The 23,108-nt window shown below is 47.1% G+C and overlaps 1 protein-coding gene across 1 annotated transcript; it reads left to right on the forward strand.

Moving 5' to 3' along the window:
• The first annotated feature begins 1,317 nt into the window (after positions 1–1,317).
• On the forward strand, positions 1,318–21,773 carry SIAH2 (siah E3 ubiquitin protein ligase 2). Its single transcript, XM_019811114.3, has 2 exons — positions 1,318–2,012; positions 20,192–21,773. The coding sequence occupies exons 1-2, from the start codon at positions 1,596–1,598 to the stop codon at positions 20,747–20,749; spliced, it is 975 nt and encodes a 324-aa protein (XP_019666673.2). The 5' UTR covers positions 1,318–1,595; the 3' UTR covers positions 20,750–21,773.
• The last annotated feature ends 1,335 nt before the right edge of the window (positions 21,774–23,108 follow it).

A 23,108-nucleotide genomic window follows, 5' to 3' on the forward strand; every position in this document is an offset into this window, starting at 1 on the left:
ATTCACTATTAATTTTTTTTTTTAAATAATAGCTAACACTGAAGAAGTGCTTAGGATAGGCCGAGTTCTTCACATATATCAAACTCACTTAATCCTCACTGTCCCATTTATAAGGTAGGTACTATTTTTATTCCATTTTTACAGATGAGGAAACTGAGGCACAAAGAAATTAAAGACTTTGGCCGAAGACACACAGATGGTAAATGGAAGGCACCGTTCTTCACCCAGTCCAGACTTGTTCCTTTCCACTCACTGTCTCTCCTACAAAGAATCATCCGATTCCCATTTCGGTAGCACCTTTCCCCAGCTTCAGCGTTAGTGGCTCATATTATGCAGAACAGCAATTCCACGCGGCGCATACAGCATACATTAAATTAACATGTGGTTCACTCTGGAGTATCATCACCTCTCTAGGGCTTCGCGGGGTGTGCGGAGTCAGCGCCTACAACTTGCGTTGGACTTCCGGGGGATTTCAAAGATGAGGATGCACCGCGTTGTTCTGGAGGGTCACCTAGTCTTCCTGAGGCCTCAAGACCCAACCCACATTTCTGGCACTTCCAGTGATCTTGAACTCTCCTTTTCCCCAACGCAGTCCATGATCTCCATCCCTGGCCTGCTATGCAAGTCAGTGGCTCTCAATTCAACGTCGCCAGGTCCGCTGGTAAATTAATAGAGCTTACCTCCTTCCCACCCTGGGACGCAGGACTAAGGAGTGGTCCAAACCCACCTTTAACAGCCCAGCACCAAGTCCTGGGCCCGTTGCAGACCCAGCCGGAGCCCCCTGCCCTACTCCCGCCCAAAGCTGACCCAGCGTTCCAGACTCGGCCCGCCCGCCGGCGCCACCCGCCTCCCCTCTCGCGCGGGTGACTCAACCCGGGGAAAGAGAAACCTCTCGGTTTTTTCCGACCTGGGCAGGGGCGCGCGTCCCGCCCCGCCCACCACCCTAGCCCCCGCCCGCCTGAAGTTGTCGTTCTGGTTTGCGCCCGGGAAGCGCCGGCGTGGCTCCCCGGGGTGTGGCCACAGGACTTCAGCGACGCCTTGCCAAAGGGCGGCCCCCTCCCCAACCCGGAAGGCAGACCCCGCGCGGCCGCGGCGAGCCGGGCATGCTCACTGGCGCGGGCCGGCCCGCAGCCTGGGCAGGAGAGGCCCTCGCTAGGCGGCCCCCCGTGCTGCCAGCTGGACTCGGGCGGAGCCGGCGCCCCAGCGCAGGGTGGCTCTGCCAGTCCCCGCGCGCCTGAGCGGCCGCACACGTGTCCAGGCGTCACGTCCGCGCGCGCCCCCGGGGCTTGCGTCAGCTGCCGCTCCAGAAGCTGGTGGGCCGGGGTTCTGCGCACCGCTCGGGTTCGCGGCCCGCGACGCCGCCGGGAGGAGGAGTCTGGGGGCGCGGAAGACTGTTTGGAACGCCGGGGGCCGCGGAGATCGTCGGCGCAGTCCAGTCCCTCTCCTGCAGGAGCCGGCCGTTTCTGCTGCTCGGTTCCGGGCTGGGCGCGGTGGCGTTGCCTCGGAGCCTGCCGCCCGCGGGGCGCGCACCGCCTTGACCCCGGCGGCCCCGCGGCAGGCAGGCGCCCGCAGTTCCATGGTTGGTTCGGAGCGCGATGAGCCGCCCGTCCTCCACCGGCCCCAGCGCTAACAAACCCTGCAGCAAGCAGCCGCCGCCGCAGCCTCAGCACGCTCCGTCCCCGGCTGCGCCCCCGGCCGCCGCCACCATCTCGGCTGCGGGCCCCGGCTCGTCCGCGGTGCCCGCCGCGGCGGCGGTGATCTCGGGCCCCGGCGGCGGTGGCGGGGCTGGCCCGGTGTCCCCGCAGCACCACGAGCTGACCTCGCTCTTCGAGTGCCCGGTCTGCTTTGACTATGTCCTGCCCCCCATCCTGCAGTGCCAGGCCGGGCACCTGGTGTGTAACCAATGCCGCCAGAAGTTGAGCTGCTGCCCGACGTGCAGGGGCGCCCTGACGCCCAGCATCAGGAACCTGGCTATGGAGAAGGTGGCCTCGGCAGTCCTGTTTCCCTGCAAGGTAAGCCCAGGTGCCACCCGCGCACCTCCGCCTGGCGACCTCCCAGAACTCCTGTGTCCTCCAGCCCACTCGTATGAGCTGAGAGGCAGGTGGCGTCTCTCTTTTAAAAAAAGAAATGTTTACACTTGTCCACCCTCCCCCACGCCCACCTGTCCACTTTGGGAGTAACTCTGAGCTGACAGTTGCCCGAGTGCTGACCCCGGAATAATTGGCACGCGATCGTTTTTTAGAACGCATCACAGCTCTCCCCTCCAGGTGCCTGCGAACTCTGTAGACTCTGTGCTTGGTGTGCTCGGTAGGGTTAGACTGGACAAGTAAAACTTGGACCAGGAAGCTGGCGGGCGGGGGGGGGGGGGTGGGTGTTGGGGAGGGAAGAAATAAGCGAGCTAAACGCACCCTTTACCAGCGCTCCGCTTGTAAGGATCGGTACTGGATTCCCCCTGCACCCCGCGCCTGCCCTCTGCGCACGCCTGACACGTGGGAGCCCTCGGGAGTGTAGCTAAAAAAAGGGCGCCTACAGCCTGTTTTCCTCCAGCAACACGAAAACCCTGCGAACCACGCCTTTCCCTCTCCTAGCCTTCCAAGGACTAGGGAGATGTGTGTTTGTACTAAGTGGGGTGAAAACAAGAGTTGATCAGGAATTTACCAAGAAGGGCACATAGGAGCTGTTACAGTTCTCCCAAGCCCATGACTTTATTTATTTAGTTTAAAAAGTTAGCAATGCTCTTGCAAAAAAAATGCAAACCACTGAAGAAAAGTCACATGAAAGACCAAGACCTCTCACCCCCTTTCCCACCATTGTTAGGCTTACTGTGTATCTGTATGGATTTGTGTAGCCACGTTTACACTTTCACAGCTGAATATAGAATCCTGGATGTCAGCGTGTGTCAAGAAGCTTCCTAAACACACAGACATAAATTCTTCTCCAGAAATAACTTGTGCAAATTGCTGTTGTAAAGTCGTATTATTATACGTATTTTTTCTATGTCTGAAACCTAGCTCTACCTCATTGTATTTTAAATGGCTGCCTAGTTTTTCGTTGTGTGGACATATGTTTACTTACATCTAGTAATTAAAAATCTTCAGGAGCAGTTTCTGAGACATACCTGTCTATAGTACCTCATGATCATCTAGAGCTGGACCATAAAGTTCGTTTTCTAAACTTAGAAATGGAAATCATGTCATTAATAGTCTTTTTTTTTTTTTTAAAGTAACTGTTCTGCCTCTTGGGCCATCTAAGCTGTCTTGCATTTCTCCTTGGTGCTGCTTATTTTTATAGGGCAAGAGCTTATTTTTAAATTAAAAATAATCCACCAGAGAATTGAAGCTTGGGACTCAAGTCAGTAAAATGAGTGATTTAATTTGGTCTGTGCCCTGCCACAAATCAAGTTTAAAATAGCATATTCAAATACAGGTTTGAATCCGTGTTTGGGCTATGGGTTTTCAGTTAACCTTAATAAATTACTCTGCTTTCAGCCACCTCTCATATAATGTTGACTAATTCATCCAGCCCAGTAGTTGTTTCTCATGAAGTTTGGATGTTTCTATAATTTTTTTAGGGTGATGAAGAAGATGGAAGCCTTGTGGTCAAGAAAAGATTTGGTGATAGTTGACATAAGAGTGGGTATTTGATGTTTGAGATATATCGTGGGGACTGCACGGGGTGTCCCATAGGATTTCGGAGGAGCTACCTTTTCAGCTCTTCGCTTTGTCCCAAACGGTCAGTGGCTTACAGAAGAAATGGCTTTAGGTGAATTACAGTTCACAGAGGGACATTTGGTTTCAGTCAGTATTCCATAACTTATTTTTAAAAAGCAACCTCATAAGAGCATTGTGTTGCTCCCAAGAAGAAGGGAAGGAAGCAGTTATGCTACATAAAGTGTGAAGTTTCACTTTCAGGACCTAGGATTCTGGTTCCTATTGAAGCATGTTTTTTGTTCCTAATGTGTAATATGCTAGTGAAGCCCTTCTTGAAGAACAGTTCTCTTGGGAATCAGGGGTACTCAGTGTTTCTAGACATGTCAGTGGTTTTCCAAGTCCCTATTCTATTTAATGCATTTAAGGAAAGCCATCACGTTGCAAGCTGAAACTAAACAGGGTCAACCATTCCCCTACAGACCAGGCACCAAGTTTAGAAAGTGATCTTGGAGTCACTCTTGTGTGAGAGATTCATAAAGCTGGAGAATGCATGCCTCAACTTTGACCAGTAATGCAAACTATTGACAGGACAGCTCAGCCAATTAGTTTAGATAAACCAAACTTGGATATTATATAGCAAGCACCAAAGATAGGCCAGTTGAGGGTTGAGAGCAATAGGGAGTGATCAGACCTATGTCAGACTTCAGCAAGATAGGTCTGTGTAGCGAGCCCTTGGCTTGCGCTTACTCCTGGAAATCATAGGGACTGCCTTGTCACTGCCCCTACCTGCTCTCAGAACTTCTCTTATGGGCTGGCTCATGTGAGAAAAACAATGTTGGATGATATACCAGAGCCCAGGTCTCAAGTGTAGCTGGGCGCTGCCATTGTTTGCCTGAGAGACCACCTCTTGGGGCCTTGATTTCCTCATCTGTAAATAAAGGAATTGAACTGCTTGACTTCCAAGGACCTGTAGCTTCTAGAATACCATGACAAGAAGGAAGGCTATGTGGAATGGTTATTGGGTGCCTGTGTCCCAGCTATCTTTCAAGGGTCATCATTTATTAGTTTGCCTTTCTTTTTTTCAGGTAAAGAAACAAATGTGTATAGAGAGGTTAGGGTTAAGTGACTTGTCAAGATCAGTAGGCCTGTTCATGAACCTGCATCCCAAAGGCACACATCCTTTGTGCTACGTAGGGATTTTTGCCTTTTATTCCAAGGCCCCAGACTATAACTTAAGGTTGGCACCCACCAGGAACAAACAAAACCATCTGATCGGATAAGTTTACCAGATGGGCCTCTGATGGGAACATCCCAAAGAGACAACATACATGTTCACTATGGAATTCACTGGTAGGAATTTTGTAGAACATGTGGGATGGGCAAGTCAGGGGGAAATAGCCCACAGATCTAACATTTGGGGGTATTTCATCACAGCTCTGAACTGCTCATGCTTCAGTTGGCTCACAAATGGATTTGTTGCCAAATAGCTTCCTTACATAGGTATGGGGCCACTTAATTAAAGGCTAAAGTGTTGCCAGCACCTTTGACAGAGGGAACCACATGCATTATTAGCTCAGGTCTCCTTTTAAGAAAAGGATCTCTGTCAAAGTAGGGCTCTCTTGCACTTGTGCTATTTTTAGTCCATTCTATGGCTTGCTCTATGCCTGAGAAGTTTTGACATCCTCTTCCCATATCTCAAACCCACCAGCTCTCAGTGGAGCGTGGGTGTAGGGGGAGAAGTGAAGGTTGACACATTTGTACCCCCACTCAACAGTGTGTTATCTGAATATCAGCCAAGTATTTCTCTCCACAAAGGTGGGGAATGCTAAACCACTCCAGCCCACTTACACTCTGAAGCATTTTCTCTCCATTTTTTTCTTTGTTTTCTCTAAAAGTTTCTAACAGCGTGTCTCCAGATAATCACTGAACTGGAAAGCCTCAGTCAGACAAGTCTTCCCTTGCAGTTGGGTTGTGACAGTGTTGCTTTTGTTTCTGAAAATAGAAAGTTAAAAGCCCCTCAGTGTGGACAAACCTACAAGGCAGCGGGGACAGGTGAAGTGAGGGAGAGAGGTGTCTGACCCGTGGCCAAGGGTTCAGGAGACCTCAGGGAGCAGTCGAGACACTTTCTGCTCAGCCCTGGCTGATCGGCAGGGGTGAGAGTGTGGATGCAGCCTGCCAGACCTTTGGATTTTTTTTTCAAGAAAAGCCAGAAATCTGCATTTTTTTTTTAAATGTGAAGTATCTCAATTTTTTTTTTTTTTTAACATTGGCCAAATTCATATTGAAGGCCAGAACGTGCAAGCCAAACCACCCCTGTCTGCAGACCAAATTCCAGCTGCCAGCTTGCAACCTCTGGTCTGGTTCTCTTTTAGAAAGCATTCGCTGAGCCTGGAAGTTTGCCTTTAACTCTTACTCTCCATGAACTTTGGAATTCTGAGCGGTCCCAACTGTAGGTGGTTTTATAGCTTATTTTCATCTATGTTTTGCCAAGAGAATAGTCTATCCTGGCCCCCTGGGGAGCCTGAACTGTTGTCCCAGTGACTAGACATTTGACTTTGAACAGGTCAGTTTAGGTCTTTGGACCTGAGTGTCTTTAAGAGAAAGAGTTGGACTAAATCATTTTACCATTATTAAATCATTATACCATTAGGGAAATTTTTTTTTCCCCTAAAATTTCACAATCTAGGGAAAAGAGTACTAGGCAAAAGACAGAACTGGGTTCTCATCCTGGCTTTGTATGACCTTGGTCCAGTCACATACTTCCCTGAGCTTGTCTGTTCATCAGTTAACAAGAATGGAGATAACACCAAGCTGGTAGGTTGCTCTGAGATGTGACTAGAATTGCTAAGTCTTTTGCTTCACCAGATCAAATGGAAGGTGGGTGGGATCAAGGCGGTTGCTGGGTGATGGATGATCAGTTGCCCAGAAGTCTGAGAGGATAAGCCACTTTGCCAAAACCATTTCAAAGGTCTTTTCTTCATCGTGAAAACTCCTCTAAGACAAAGACCATTTACTTTGGCTATTTCCCGTGTGGTCTTCACTACTGACTGAAGTTGGCTAGGTTTACTCTTGAAAGCGTGTGCAGGCAAGCACCAGAGTCCACGTACATCTACGGTGAGGCTCCAGATTTTCAGGAACCAAATTGACAGAATTTTTGAGTGTAAAATTAAGAACAGAAGCATTAGAGGGGCGCCTGGGTGGCTCAGTCAGTTAAGCGTCTGACTTCAGCTCAGGTCATGATCTCACGGTCTGTGAGTTCGAGTCCCGCGTTGGGCTCTGTGCTGACAGCTCAGAGCCTGGAGCCTGCTTTGGATTCTGTGTCTCTCTCTCTCTCTGCCCCTTCCCCACTCTCTGTCTCTTGCTCTCTCTCATACATAGGGGCACTTGTACCCCAATGTTTATAGCAGCACTTTCAACAATAGCCAAATTCTGGAAAGAGCCTAAATGTCCACCAACTGATAATGGATAATGGATAAAGAAGTTGTGGTTTATATATACAGTGGAATACTACTTGGCAAAGAGAAAGAATGAAATATGGCCCTTTGTAGCAACGTGGATGGAACTGGAGAGTGTTGTGCTAAGTGAAATAAGTCGTACAGAGAAAACAGATACCATATGGTTTCACTCTTATGTGGATCCTGAGAAACTTAACAGAAGACCATGGGGGAGGGGAAGAAAAAAAAAAAAGGTTAGAGAAGGAGGGAGCCAAAACATAAGAGACCTAAAAACTGAGAACAAACTGAGGGTTGATGGGGGGTGGGAGGGAGGGGAGGGTGGGTGATGGGTATTGAGGAGGGCACCTGTTGGGATGAGCACTGGGTGTTGTATGGAAACCAGTTTGACAATAAATTTCATGTTAAATAAATAAACTAAAAATTTAAAAATTTAAAAAATTAAAAAAGGAAGAAAAAAAAAAAAGAACTGAAGCACTAGAATGCTGGGTAGGAGCCCTAAAGTTTATGCTGATTCTACACATAGTTGGCAGGCATTTTTCACAGGTCACCACCTTCTAGAACTAGGAGTAAATCACTGTGACTTAAAGTTGACATTTGGGACAACCAGAAGGGAGGAGAACTGAAAGGTACGGCAGGTCTGGTCTGTAAAATGCCTAACCTGAGATTGGATTAGATCCTCCTGTTCTGTGTTAGATCCCTTTTTTTGAAGCTCCTACAAAATACCGTATGCATATGACTACAGTAAGACCTTATAAAATGTAAGAGCCAGACTCGTGCAGACAAAATTTGTGAACGATGGCATTTTTCACGCAAACTCATAAGGTCCTAACTCCTTGAAAGGGACACACAGTAGGTACACATTTGCTAAAGCGAACGCCCGGTGCAATACATGGTGTATTACTGGCAAGTTGTGCAGGGTGGGATCATACATGGGGCATCAGAATATGACTCTGCTCTGCACATCCTGAAGAGGAAAATAAGAAAGCTAAAAAGTTTTCCTGATTAAATATATCTTTATGTTAAACCTGAGAATGTGCTTTCTAAGGCTTACTAGAGATAGTGAAAATTCTCTAGCAGAATTTCATCACTTTTAACCCAGGTCCTCATCTAGCTCCATTAGCTTTTCTTAAACATTGGGAAACTGTTGGTCTCATCTCCAGTTGGGTAAAGGTTTTCTGTAGTGATTTTTAGACTATATGGTGTCTGTGAGATAAAAGATTACCCCTTCCCAGTGTTTAGCCACAGACACTAGACGGATGAAAGATATACCTGTGTTAAATGTGTGGGCCTGGGCCCTATTTTAAAACTTCGAATGGACAAAAGTAGTATCTTTGGGTTACTCCTATCCCCAGGCTGCCTTCTCCTCTAGTAGTTGTTTTTTTTTTTGTTTTTTTTTTTTTAATTTAGTTTTGAGAAACAGAGACAGTGCGAGTGGAGAAGGGGCAGAGAGAGAGAGAGGGAGGCACAGAATCCGAAGCAGGCTCCAGGCTCCGAGCTGTCAGCAGAGTCCGACGTGGGGCTCGAACTCATGAGCTGTGAGATCATGACCTGAGCTGAAGTCCGACGCTTAACCGACTGGGCCACCCAGGCGCCCCTCTGCTAGTAGTCTTGAGGGAGGCCCTTCTCGAACCTCCTAGTCCAGATCCCTGCTGCATCCCCACATGAGGGGTTTGGTGACTTCTCCAAACCTCAGCAGCCCCTTGGTAAAATAGGGTGCACACTGGGTTGTTGTGAGCATCAAACATGGTAATAATTCATGCAAAGCGCCTAGCACAGCCCCAGCACTGAAGAACCACAGCATGGTTAGAAGCTAGCAGAAAACAAATGGTCAGTGTGTGAGGTCAAGTCCAGGCATAAACTTTAAAAAGAAAAAAAAAGAACCTCTTTTCTCCCACATACTCTCCTACTGAGTTTCTCTTCCCTCCTCCTTATCATGTAGGTTTTCATCCAGCTGAGTTACTCTGGCCCCGGCATCGGTTTTTCAGTGACAAGGCTTAGTGTTTTTCATTTCTATAATGCTTTTAGAGGAGAAAGCCTGGTTAGATTAGGCTATGTTTTTTAACATGTATATTTTATTTTACACATTATAAAGTATGTTTTTAAAAGTTATGATCATTATTTTAAAATGTAGAACATATAAAAATATAAAATTAGGGGCACCTGGGTGGCTCAGTCAGTTAAGAATCTGCCTTGATTTCAGCTCAGGTCATAATCTCAAGGTTGTGAGTTCGATCCCCACATTAGGCTCTGACCTGGGCATGGAACGGGCTTAAGTTTCCCTCTCTCCCTCACTCTCTGCCCCTCCCCCACTTGCACTCTCTCTCAAAATATAATATATAGTTAAAATATATATTTATATATAATATATATATGCAGTTAAAATCTCTTGTAATCCTCCCACCTAGAAATAACCACTGTACCATTTTTGCATTTGCCCTTACAAACTTACATCGACATCAGTGGGGTCTTTCACTCAAAGAAAAGCAGGTAAGATAAACCACACACAATGTCATAACATATTTTTTCATCTGACACATCGCGACTGCTTTTCAACATTGGTAAATAGTCTTTAAGTTCATGTTTAATGGCTGCATAGTATTCTGATAGTACCAGAGATGTTTAAGCAAGCTCCCATTTGCGGTCATTTAAATCATTCTGTTTTTTACGGTTAAAAAAATTTTTTTTAAGTACTGCTAGAGCAGTTCTTGTGCATAGGAAAGTAATCATTTCCTAACGGTAACTTCCTAGAAGTTGGATGGTAGGGCCAAAGGGTATGTGTAGAAATCAAAAAGCTTTTGATAGCAGAGCCAAACTGCTTTCTCACTTGGAATCCTTCACAATTGAGTGTCCATTTCTTTCCAGCATCACCTACAATGGGTGTTATCCTTTTGGCTTTTTGTTTTGTTTTGTTTTTTTTAAACACTACTGCCTGCTTTTTCTCCCTGATGGAACCTTGGGCCAGAGCTGGCTCTTTCTGATTACCGACTAACTTTCATATCTCCCCGTACCTGGGAATCTCCTGCAGCCTCTCCTTCCCACAAACCATCTGACCAGCGAGTCCTTGCCTCCCCCGCAACCCCCTCCTTCTGAAGCTACGAGTCTAACAGAGGAGACAGATGTGCCCGCAGAGCCCTCCTCAAGCAGCAGGAGCAGAGGAGTCTGGAGACCTCTCAGCAGTGTTGGGGGACAGAGCCGCATTATATAGGATAAGCAGCTATCTACCCACAAAGAAGGAAGGGATGGAAGGTCCTGATGGGGTTACGTAGGGAGGCCAGCAGAGCTGCTTGTACAGAGTGTTGTTTACCTTGTCTGAACGAGGCATATTATCTCATGTTATCTCTCCTCATCACTTTGTAAAGGAAACAGGACACAGTTAGTATCCTGCCTAAGAGATTTGCCCAAAGTCCTACAGTTTGTAAGTTCAGGGAACAGAAACTCCAGGACGGGCCTTGTAATTACACACACAGTGTCTTTTCCCCCTCAGCCTCCTGCCTTTCCCATTATCCGCTTCGCCCCTCCCTGAGGAACAACGATCCCCCCTCCCGTTCCAAATTCACATAATGGCTTCTGGCGGGATGACCCCGGTATCAGGAGGGCCCTCTTATTAAGGTTGCCAGGTAAACTACAAGGTGCCCACTTAAATTTGAATTTCAGATCAACCATATTTGGTGCAATTTCAGGTAATTTTCTTTTGGTGCAAGTATAACCCAAATGTCGCCTGGGACATCCTGGGCATCTTGTGTTTTTAGTTGCTAGATCGGGCAGCCCTACCACTTAAGTCTTCCGGTGAATGCGATTCCTTTAGTTGAGAAATAAAGACTGCAGAGGGATGCAGCCCTGTTGGGGGCGGGTCGGAGCGGTTAGTGTGATTATGCAGGTGGGAGCCTGGCTTGGAGGGGTAAGGGCATAGTGACAAAGAGCGGGCGAGGCACTGGTAGGGTGGCAGAAAGCCTTTAATTCCGGCTCTGACCCTGAGGTGCTTTTGTTTGCTTGAACCCACGCTCTGAAGGCACCTCACAAAACTGCTTCTCCGGGAGACTGTGTCGTTGCCTGCTGACTCTGGTCTGGCCGTGGTCAGATGAGAAGCGTGTTTGGTCAAACGTCAACTTTTGTTTAAAGTTTCTGAGATTAAAAATAACCCCCTGCCAGCCCAAGGAGGCTTTGTACGGCCAGATGCGCTCCCCTCCCCAACGGCAGGATGTTCTCAGATGACTGGGCTAACATCGCCCCAGTCTGCCCCCAGGACACCTGTCGTAAAAAAGCCGTCTGCACCGTGGGGTTTGTCAGTGTTCTCTCAGGCAAACAGAGGAACTCTTGAGCCCACAACTTTATTTTTTTATTATTATTATTATTATTATTTTAATGTTTATTTATTTTTGAGACAGAGAGAGACAGAGCATGAACGGGGGAGGGCCAGAGAGAGAGGAAGACACAGAATCTGAAACAGGCTCCAGGCTCTGAGCTGTCAGCACAGAGCCCGACGCGGGGCTCGAACTCACGGACCGCGAGATCATGACCTGAGCCGAAGTCGGCCGCTTAACCGACTGAGCCACTCAGGTGCCCCAGAGCCCACGACTTTAATTAGCATTGCCTTCTCCAGCAGAAAGCTCATGAAGTTAGATGTCCGTGTTTTCTTAGTCTTGCCACCGTTTGACGGTGCTGGCCCTGAGTGATACCGTCTTCTCATAATAATCAGTATCCATGGAACCGTAACGGAACCTTTGGCTGAGGATTCTTTCTTTGCGCTGCCTCACAGTGGAGGTAAGGAATCCGCCCTCTGGGTTAGTGCAGATCCACTAAGGTTCTTAGAGGATGGTGGCTAGACAGATGCAGGTTGAGCATCGTGACTGAGGCACAAGAAGAGAGTTCACTTTCTCCTGTTGCCCAAGTCTAACCTTAATGAGAGTCCGCAGATGAGTGGTTGACGGTTTTGTAGACCCACGCAGAGGTGACATGGTAGACTCAATTTGTGCTACACGGAACGCAAGGTAACTGAACTCTAACTGGTGGTTGTAACCCCCCCCCCTTTTTTTTTTTAATGCTTATTTATTTTTGAGAGGCAGGGGGGAGAGAGAAGGAGAGGGAGAGGGGCAGAGACACAGAATCCCAAGCAGGCTCCAGGCTCTGAGCTTTCAGCACAGAGCCCAACGCAGGGCTCGAACTCAACGACTGTGAGATCGTGACCTGAGCCAAAGTTGGACGCTTAACTGAGCCACGCAGGCACCCCAATAAACTCATTTTAAACAAGAGGGATATAGAGCCGCTCGAATGACAACCGTATCGTTTCCCCATCTATGTACGATTTCAGAAAAGCTTCAAACACCCCCACCCCGAATAGTTTATGTAAATAAAATATGTGAAATGCCTTTATGAAAAATAACCCATAGTGACTGAAGTCTAATAAAGACATTTTTCCTTCTTGATCTCAAGATATATTGATTTTTTTAAATTCTTAGTTCCATAGTAAGACTTTTAATTAAAATAAAATTAATACGGTGGAGAACAATCATCTGCAGATAAACCTAATGTCTATTCATTTACCAACAAATGTCAGGTGGGCAGGAAGTAGGCAAATCAGTAAATCAATGAACAAAATAAATAGACCCATAAATTAACTAGAAAATAACCTGTGATCATCCACTGATATTTTGAGGGCAGAGTAACAGACTTTTAGTCATGAAGGAGCTAGTTCGACTTGCTAGAAGTCCTTTTAGAAAGTGGTAAAATTGGGGCATCTGGGTGACTCAGTCAGTTAAGCATATGAGTTCGGCTTAGGTCATTATCTCGTGGTTCGTGAGTTCGAGCCCCACGTCAGGGTCTGTGCTGACAGCTCAGAGCCTGGTGCCTGCTTGGGATTCTGTGTCTTCCTCTTTCTCTGCCCCTCCCCTGCTTGCACTCTGTTTGTGTCTCTTAAAGTTTTTTTTAAGTGGTAAAATCTGGGGCCACCTGCACAACTCAGTTGGTTGAGCATCAGGGTCTTGATTTTGGCTCAGGACCTGATCTCACGATGCCTGAGATTGAGCTCTGCATTGGGTTCTGCACTGATGGTGTGAAGCCTCCCTGGGACTCTCTCTCTCCCTCTCTCTCCGCCCCTACCCTGCTTGCACTTTCTCTCTCTCTCAAAATAAACATTAAGAAAAAGTGGTGAAATCTAAGTTTAACTGCCAGTTAAAATGTAATTTCACCATGCTCTGGTTCTATATGAGGTTTAACTACAACTGCCATTCAAACAAGTTTTTTTTTTTTAATTCTTTTTTGATTTTTTTTAAATGTTTATTTTTGAGAGAGACAGACAGAGCATGAGTGGGGGAGAGGCAGAGAGAGAGAGGGAGACACAGAATCCAAAGCAGGCTACAGGCTCTGAACTGTCAGCACAGAGCCCGATGCCAGGCTTGAACCCACGAACCAAGAGATCATGACCTGAGCCCAAGCCGGGAGCTTAACCAACTGAGCCACCCAGGCACCCCTTTCATTCAAACAAGTCTTAAGAATGTTGAGGGGCGGGGGGAAAGAATGTCAAGAAGAGAAAGACCTCTACCAATAGTCCCCTAATTATCTGCTGATCATACATAGTAAGTTATACCGCCAAGAGATCATCCTTCCACCTGAACTGGTATAACCCAGATTCCATGTGTGACTTCACCTCCCCGGGAGTAAAAGAGGTTTACCTGTGTAAGAAAAAGGGGGCATGGGTAGCTTCGTCCTGGAGCCTCTTTCTGACATGTCTGGAATCAAGTAGAGGAATTTCCCTTGGACCACTAAGCGTGGTAGATAATGAACCTGCAGTGGCTAGTTAGGATAACAATGAGACTGTAGTCCAGGGCCAACAACTTTTAAAGGATCAGAGGAGCAATGGAGAAAGCTTTGTCTTCCATGAGGGGCAGAGAGGGCAGAGAAGTGTTGGTTATTATAACAACTGATGTCTTCATTGTAAACATTTATTGGTTCACTAAAATGACTCCCGAGAGCTTCTAGTAAATAAAAAAGAAAAATTAAGTAACTTAGTTGCTTTTACCGGTAGGTATGCAGTTAAAAGTATATATTCTTTGAAAAAAAAAAAAAAAAAACCAAACAACACCCTAGTATGATAAAATTTAATTCATTCAACCAACCCTGCAGAAAGAATCTCTGCCCCATGGAGGATAAATATGCTAACTCAGTCCCTGAATTCTGTAACACGTTTTTATTTTTATATGATTTCAAATTTCCACAACGGTTGTAATAATAGTACAAAAATAGTCCCATATGCCCTTTATCCAGACTCAGCAGTTGTTTCCTTTTTGCCCCATTTGCGTTTTCATTTTGTGTGTTCTTTCTTCATACATAAAGTTATTTAGCCATTTTAATATAATTTGCAGACATCTTGCCCCTTTCCCCCAAATACTGCACTGTTTCTCCTAAAACCAAGGAGGGCTTCTTATATAATTATGGTCCCGTTATCAAAATCAAGAAATGTGACCTGCAGTAGATACTATTGTCTAACCCACGGTTCATATTCAAACTTCAGTTGCGGCCCCAGTAATGCTCTTTGTGGCAGTGCTCGTTTCCCGGTCTGGGGTCCTACGTTGCATTTAGCCGTCTGTGTGCATTTTGTGATCCTTAACAGTTTAGTAGATGGACAGAAGAGCGTACTTTGCTTCTGCTTACTCTAAGACGACGAGGTCGTTTCTTGGATTTAATTCAAACGTTTATGAGCATCAACAACAAAATATTGATTGTGCTTTGTTTTTCCTGAGACACTCTCCTTTGAGGCGCCGGCAGATGGTTTGCTAATAAACTTCAGTTTCCTAGGAGGTGTAAGTGGGCGGGGGCGGGGCGGTGACCCCACAGTCCCTGAGCAGGGACATGCTTCTGCCGGAGCTCAGGGTGCCTCCATTCTAGTAACTTGTTGGAGCTCAGGAAATTGTTCTTGAATTGCAGGGACTCACGTTTAATGAAATAGATTAAGTAACCTGTTCTAAACCAGTCACAGGATCCATGACCTTGACTAGCACTCTGGCTAAGCAGGGTTATTCTGTTTATGTGCTCATTCCATAAACAAATACAATGTGACTGCGTTTATTAGGTAAATAACAGGTGTCTAGTGTTTGTTTTCTGGCGTATCTCGTCAGATTTGCGTGTGAATGGGTTCCTCTGCCAGAAAAGGAAAAACCCTACCTAAATTCCAACTTAAATACACCCTTCAAACCCCATGCCCAGGGGAAAAAAATGGCACTATTTCCTGCTTTCTGCAAAGACTTAAAAATGAGGCACCAGGTCACACGTCGCCTCTCACGGCAGAACACGTTTGCACAAGACTTTTGAGCCGCCGCAACCTGAAAAGTTTCTGAAGAGCAGTCGGAAACGTTATGTCAGCATTTGATTCTCATTCTGCCGGCTCATCTTCCCCCTCCCTACACTCTGCTTTAGCTTGGGGCTTCCGTGTGCGGGTGTATCCCTGCGCCCTGGCTCCCAAAAGAGGTTTGCTTAAAGGGAATTCCCACTTCACCTCACCCCACCCCCTGGGGGGACCGTGAGCAGCTGTGGCCCCGTGGAGAAATCTCGTTTATAGGTGTGGACGTGTCCCCAGGACACACAGGCAGCCCCGGCGCTCTGTCTCAGGAAGGAGAGCGTGCAACAAGAACCGGGGATCTCAAGGAAAGCTGGCGTCCTCTGGATCCTTACTGTTGGGTGGGGCAAGCCCCAGCCAGGGTGTGAGAAGTGAAACCTCAGGACTTTCTTGCCAGGTACCAGAGGAGATGGGAGGGCCTCCTCACTGGTTACTTATTTGTGACGTGCTGCTCTGCTCTTCATTCCTTAGGGAGAAGCGTTGTCATGAAGGGCTGTTTTTTCTCCTTGCAATCCAAGGAAGAAGTTAGTATTAGGACCTGCCTGCTGCCAGAGGCAGTGTGTCTGCGGACCCTGGGTTTGGGGGTGGGGGGCGGGTTGGGGACTGGAGGTTAAGGCAGATGTAAGTTCTTTGTTTCTTTTACTGAGAACGTTGATTCTTTGACTCCAGAATTACATCCCCTACCTTGAAAGAGCACTCGAGGAGGAGCACGGGAATGCAGGGCTGTGCCCCGAGTGTGGTCAGAAATGGCCATGTGGCCGTGATGAGTCAGTCAGTCTGTAGAACGGGTAGAACTAGCACCCTGGCCTACCTCCAGGATCTGCAAACCACCAGGCTCTCCTTGTGTGTCTCGTCACTGGCAGCTGGCGTTCCCGAGCTGTCCTGGGTAGTGCCCGTTGGGTGGGGAATGACCAGCCTGACCTGCTTACTGGTGTGGGCCCCTTCTCACAACTGGCATTGTGGCTGCCCAGCTAGGTTTTGTCATTCATCAGAATCAACCCCAGGCCATTTTGCCCTTCCCCAGACATTTGGCCATGCCTGTGACATTCCTGGGTGTCACAATGGGGGAGGATTGCTACTGGCATCGAGTAGGTAGAGGCCAGGGATGCTGCTAAACATCCTACAGTGCACAGCACAGCCCCCACCATGAAGGATGATCTGGTCTAAAATGTCAGTACAGGTATCCTCTACTTTTTCAAAGTCCATTTGACATCATTTTGCTTTTACAAAAGACCTGTTTTTGCTAACCAAAAGAAATCCGAAGAGGATTTTCACATCTACGAAAGAAGGTGGAAAGGGAAAATAGCGTTCAGCATTTCTTGGGCAGTGCACATCCTGAGCAGCAGGAGTGGCCTCACCTAGCTTCTTCCCTGGGACCTACACTCAGCATCAGGACTCCATAGCTTTGAACTGCATCTGTGAGCATCTGTGCTTTATCTCAATTGGTTTTGTGCATCTGTTATCAAGATGTGTCCGAAGGTATCAGAGAAGCCCAAGAGAGGTTATTTCTTGGCACTAGGAATGCTGGAAAAGTTTTTCATCTAAGTTAATGGCAATTGCTTCTTTGCTTTATGCCATTTTGCCTCACAAAGGGTTTTGTAGAAACACTGTACGTTCAGATAGCGGGGGAAACCTGGAGTGCTACTGTACAGGAACCCAGAAAACAAACTAAATTGCCAGTAAAGTCCCCGAGGGTATCTGGACCCGCCTTCTCATTTAGGTTTTATCCCCACTGTTTGCTCCGCTCCCCCAATGCTAGAACCGGTTGGAGCTGTTCCAGCCATAGTCCACTTTGCCTACAGTGAAGCCTTCCCAATCTCCTCCTCAGCCTATCCCCACTTTGAAATCGACTGTCACCACCCCCCCCCCCGCCCCACCAATCTTTGTTTGCATAGTCGTCTGTACTTCTGATAGTCTTGAGTTATTTGTTGTTGCATGGCATGGCCCCTCTCGACCGGAAACCCCAGGAGGGCGGGATCTGCAGCGGATTCCCTCTGTGTGCTCCAGGACAGAGGTTGGCAGCCCTTAGGAACCCTCGGAGCTGGTCAGGAAGACACAAGCGAGGGGCCGGTACAATTTGGGTTTGCTGCTCAGAGGCACCGACAGAGCCTACAGCGTCAGGGAATTCAGACTCTGAACCCTCCCTCTGATCCCCGGATGCGAGCCCCCTATTCCAGAACAATGCCGCAACAAGTATGCAGTGTAGCAGAAGAGCGCATGCGTCTGTGTGCGTGTGAGTGCACGCATATTTAAAGTTTAGATCTTTTCTTTTTAGAGATCATCTCTTATCCAGTCGTCATAAAAGTGGCACCAGTGGTCATGAAGACACGCCCTCGCCCATGATGGAAAAGAGAAGGAATAGATTGCCTTTAAAGTTCAGCCTGTTTAGAAAAAGCAGAGTAAGCACCTAACACTTTAAAAATATACTTATTTAAGTTAATAGAGGCTGTAGCAAGATATTTTTTTGTAAGGTCGTTGTCCACACGAATGCTAAGTAGCGCCTTTTCTATTTGTGTAGCTTGGGGGAGGTTCCTTGTTCTCTATATTGGGCTGAAGGAAGAGTGAGTGGTTTGAAAGGCAAACCAAATAATTCAGAATGTAAAAATTCCTACCTGAGCTACACAAGAAAAAGTTCTAAAATGACTGCTAGACGATAAATATTTGTTGTACATGTGAGTTTCTGAACACGGAGTGGTTTGGGGCTTCGGGTCAGGGATACAGGTGGTATCCTTCCCTACACTCTTTGCCAGAGTTCATCTCGTTCTTGGAATGATTCGTGGGCAGCTGCGATAAATGGCCCATCCCGAAACTTCTTCAGATCCAAGGATCGGGGACTTGTTTCAGCCAGAGAATCTGCCAGAGAATCTGGACTAATTCTTGCTATTTTTATTGTGGGTAATGTGTGTTTTTAAGCTGGGCAGAAATGCCTTACCCATCACTCACAGAAAAACACCAGAAGGCTCTGTATTCCTAACCACACCCTAGATTTAAAACACAGTTAGTAGGGATTTTGTTTTTTTAGGGGCCTTAAACTGTGAAGAACACAAAGTAGAAATACATATGGATAAATAAGTTTGTTTCTCCTTCTGATTACAAAGTTTTTTTATACCCATGGCTTTTAAAATTAGACCGTGGTTTAAAAAGATGAATAAGCATTCCCTATGGGCAAAGTAAATAATGAAAACATTTCTGCCAAGTTCTCTTGAAGGTTATTATAATCCACTTTAGGTGTGGGGGAGAAACCAGCTGCATTTCTTTCTTTAAGCCACCCACTTCCTCATGAGGGGAGACTCCTCTCCCTAAGAATGGAGACTGCCTTCTCGCCCTCCTCTCAGTGAGTCCAGTTTAGGGGTCCTGTGTGGAGAAGGTCCCCAGTGCCTGCTTGTTGCTAGTGACAGATTCATCTGCGGAGATTAGGATTTGACCGACTTCAGGTTTATAAGGGGTTTACCCCTGGGCAGTGTAGTGATCATCCAAACAGACACGGGGCTTTGTTTTGTTAGCAAATGGGCACGGCGTCTTAGACACATGGCCTGGCCCTGCCCACCTTCACTGTCTTTATGTCTCGGTAGCGGGCTGGGGGAATCCAAGCGGAGTCACGCAGCCGATGTACCTGCCACCACGAGCTTGAGGGGGATGCGGCCGGCTTCTAGTTTCACCCAGAAAGGTGACTCAGGTTTCCTTGATTCGTTACAACACACCAGCACAGCTCTCTGGGGAAGTGTCTACCTGTGGGCTGGTGCCCCATCTGGTATCTAGGAGTTAACAGTGTCATTCTTGGGAGGGTTGGGAGAAGTCTGGTTCTTTGCCATGTGGTCTTCTCCCAAGATAGGTGTGGTTTATTCATCAGGACTGTCATCCCAAGTACAAGGGAGAAAAAGGTTTTGTTCCTACCCTATTAAGGCAGCATTTGAGGGACAGACTGACTATCAGAAAGCTCGTCTGGGACAAGAGCCTGCCCTGGAACTTGAGGAAGTGGTCTGGGCCCTCCTCATTTTAACCTCCACTGGCTGGAACCCACCTGGCCGGCAGGTTCCCGAGCTGGTACAGTAGCTCTTGGATATGATTTCCCGTCACCCAAAAAGTGTATGTGGAGCCCCTTGGGACTGGGGATGGGTAAAAGGTGAGGAGAGTGAGGTCATAGTTCCAGCGATGTGGGGGGCCTTCAGCCCCCTTCCGCCCTGACTGCTCACTCCCGCAGGCAAGAGCAGGGAACTGCGGGGGCAGCTGGCCCGCAGCCGGCCTCTCAGTCACCAGCTTGAGCTAGGAAGAAGGGGCAGGGGACAACCAAGAGGAATTAAACTGTTTTCATAATTGTCTCTGGGTGAAAACTAGTCTGGAGGTAACCTGTTCCTTGCCCAGCCGTACACCTAAGCAATTTGAAGTTCTCAAAAATTCTTTAGGTTTCACAGAAAATACGGGGAAGGCCAGGTTTCCTAGGGCTGGCTCAGCAATGCCGTTTGAGATGTTAATAGTAAGGAGCACTTCAGTTCTCACGTTTTCAACAATGTGGGAGTGAGGACGTGGCCCGCCGTCCCTTCCTGGTGGTGGACATTCCCAGTTTTATGTATGGCAAGACTGAGGATGAATACGAACTGAGACTTGTGGTCTTATTAACTCCTCTCAAGCGAAAGTAGTTAAGAATTCAGTTTAAGCCCCGGGAAACCTAAGTGAGTGAATCGTCTTAAGAGGTTTGCACCAGTAGGAGTTTTGAGAAGGCGCGATGGCTCAACGTGTTAATCTTTCTGTCCTTGCAGTATGCCACCACGGGCTGTTCCCTGACCCTGCACCACACGGAGAAGCCAGAACACGAAGACATCTGTGAATACCGTCCCTACTCCTGCCCTTGTCCCGGTGCTTCCTGCAAGTGGCAGGGGTCCTTGGAAGCCGTGATGTCCCATCTCATGCACGCCCACAAAAGCATTACCACCCTCCAGGGAGAAGACATCGTCTTTCTAGCCACAGACATTAACCTGCCGGGGGCTGTCGACTGGGTGATGATGCAGTCGTGCTTTGGCCATCACTTCATGCTGGTGCTGGAGAAACAAGAGAAGTACGAGGGCCACCAGCAGTTCTTCGCCATCGTGCTGCTCATTGGCACCCGCAAGCAAGCCGAGAACTTTGCCTACAGACTGGAGTTGAACGGGAACCGGCGGAGACTGACCTGGGAGGCCACGCCCCGGTCCATCCACGACGGGGTGGCCGCGGCCATCATGAACAGCGACTGCCTTGTTTTTGACACAGCCATAGCGCACCTGTTTGCAGATAATGGCAACCTTGGAATCAACGTGACCATTTCTACATGTTGTCCATGAGGCACCGAGGTTATTTGGGCGCAGTGCTCTGTGGTTAATAAAGGTTTTTATAGATGTTTTATTCACTGTGTCTTCACAAGTCAAGACCCACAGTTACCCCCCATGTTCTGTTTGAACAGCAGCTTCCCATCTGGCACTGGCCCAACAAAGTTCACTAAACAGGAACGAATGGGGTTGGCCTATTAGTCATTTGGAGTCGGTTCTGTGATCTGAAATCAACTTTCTTATGAAATTGTACTTACTTCCTGAACAGCACTTGACGGGTTGCTCAGGGCTCCTGTAGGCCAGTACGTTAGGAATTAGAGGCTCCTTCCTGTCTGACTCTCTCTATTGGTCTCGCCAAGTTGACAAAAGCACAGTGACTGTCGATAGATTCCTTAACCTTAACCTTTATCTTGTTTTTAGGGAGTAGGAATTGTTTTAGTCTTTCTCAAACTGGATGGCTGATGGCTAACCAATATGCACAGAGCCCCCCGTAGTACTCATCTTAAACATGCAGATTTGTGGAGCCTGTGCATTTAACAATCTCGTCAAGTGATCCTGTTCGACAATAAAGTTTGAGAATTACTGAGTTAAATTGTGGAAAGGGTCCAGATTTTAAAGGTGCTTTACGACTGCCCTCTACTGATACCGTTTGTCTTTCTACGGCTTCATTCCCTCCTCACCCCCGAGCTGCCGCTCCCAAATTAAAACCAGAACTGCAGATCCCCATGAGCACACTCCTGAGATTTGGTCACTGTCTTGTGTTTGGGGTGGATTGCCTAGGAAAGCGAATGGTATGGCCATTGATAGTTCTCACCTAATTAGGTTTTGCTCATCACTAGGACAGATGACCTGTTTACACGTGGCTTCCCTCAGAGGCCATCCTTGACTGTAGCTGGTGGGAAAGACTAGATCAGTAGAGTTGGAAAAGCTTTATAACCAGTGTCATATGCTTGCTATTTAAAGGTATGTGTTGGGTGGTTGTTGTTGTTTTTTTGCCACATTCACTTTAGTTTTTTAATAAATATTTTCCAAAAACGAATATTCGGCTTTCTTTTCCCCGTTGAATAATGTTTATTTAGCGGGTGCCTACCACGTGCAGGCACATGAAACTTCACGGCTACGTTGGGCTCGGAGCTATCGCTATTTCCACACGAAGAAACAGCCATTTGCCCAAGGTCATGACACAGGTCCATATTAGATAGAACTGGGGTCCAAACTCACTTCCTTGAACCATGGACTGCCATTGGTGTTGCAGGTCTCTCCCTTGGAGATGTTCTTTTAGGTGCCAGCACCGTGGAAGAAGCGTATTTCTCCTGCTTTACAGAATCAGAAGAAGAGGCTTGGCCAGGGCTGATGTCCAGAGTCCTGGGTTTGAGCCAGGGTGATCCACTCCCTCGGTCCTGACCCTGAAGTCTCCAAGGAATTCGGAATATTAGCCCCAAATGCCTGATGAGGACTAAAGACTGCCTGAACTTAGCAGCCCAATGGCATTAGAGTAGCACCTCGTGGAAGGGATGGCTTTAGAGTTGTTTTGATTTTTTAGGTACGATGTGGTATTGGGTTTTTATCCAGGATAGAGTTCTGGCAGGCAAGGAAGGTTCTAGAAAGTTTCACCATACACAGCATGGCCATAGACGTTTCTGCCACATTTTCACTGCATAACTAACTGGCCATTAGGCAATTTTGCCATAAGAGACAAAAATGACAAAAAATTAAAGCGGGACATTCATTAAAAAGGATATAATGGGGGCGCCTGGGTGGCTCAGTCAGTTAAGCGTCCGACTTCAGCTCAGGTCACGATCTCGCGGTCTGTGAGTTTGAGCCCCGCGTCAGGCTCTGGGCTGATGGCTCAGAGCCTGGAGCCTGTTTCAGATTCTGTGTCTCCCTCTCTCTCTGCCCCTCCCCCGTTCATGCTCTGTCTCTCTCTGTCTCAAAAATAAATAAACGTTAAAAAAAAATTAAAAAAAAAAGGACATAATGAAACATGAAAAATAACAAAACTAAGAAGACTTCATTGTGGAATACAAAATAATTGAATACCCTTAAAATGTGTGTAGATTCATGACAATACTGTGCAAATAACTGATTTTACTTGGTGGATTATACCTAAACGCTTGTCCCCAAGTCTTTCATTCATAGTATTAACACTTTTTGCTTGTTGATTAGTCTCCTCATTTGGCATTGTGCTTTTTTCTTTTTTTTTTTTTTTTTTTGCTAAAATTTCTTCCTTTATTAAGAAATGTATCAGCTTCCCAATACTAGGATTACATGTTTGTAATGGAGCTTTGTGTTGTGTTCTGAAAGCCTTTGTGCTGTTATCTGTTCTTGGCATATTGTCACATGTTCATCGACCGACCTTCCAAAGTTATATGGG

This window comes from Felis catus, chromosome C2, assembly GCF_018350175.1.
Source record: "Felis catus isolate Fca126 chromosome C2, F.catus_Fca126_mat1.0, whole genome shotgun sequence".
In the NCBI taxonomy this organism is placed as follows: Eukaryota; Metazoa; Chordata; class Mammalia; order Carnivora; family Felidae; genus Felis; species Felis catus.

Excerpts from the sequence above, each read along its gene's own strand:
- SIAH2 (XM_019811114.3), top strand. The coding sequence starts at position 1,596 with ATGAGCCGCCCGTCCTCCACCGGCCCCAGCGCTAACAAACCCTGCAGC. Across the intron at positions 2,013-20,191 it reads CAGTCCTGTTTCCCTGCAAG|TATGCCACCACGGGCTGTTC; the intron begins GTAAGCCCAGGT and ends CTGTCCTTGCAG.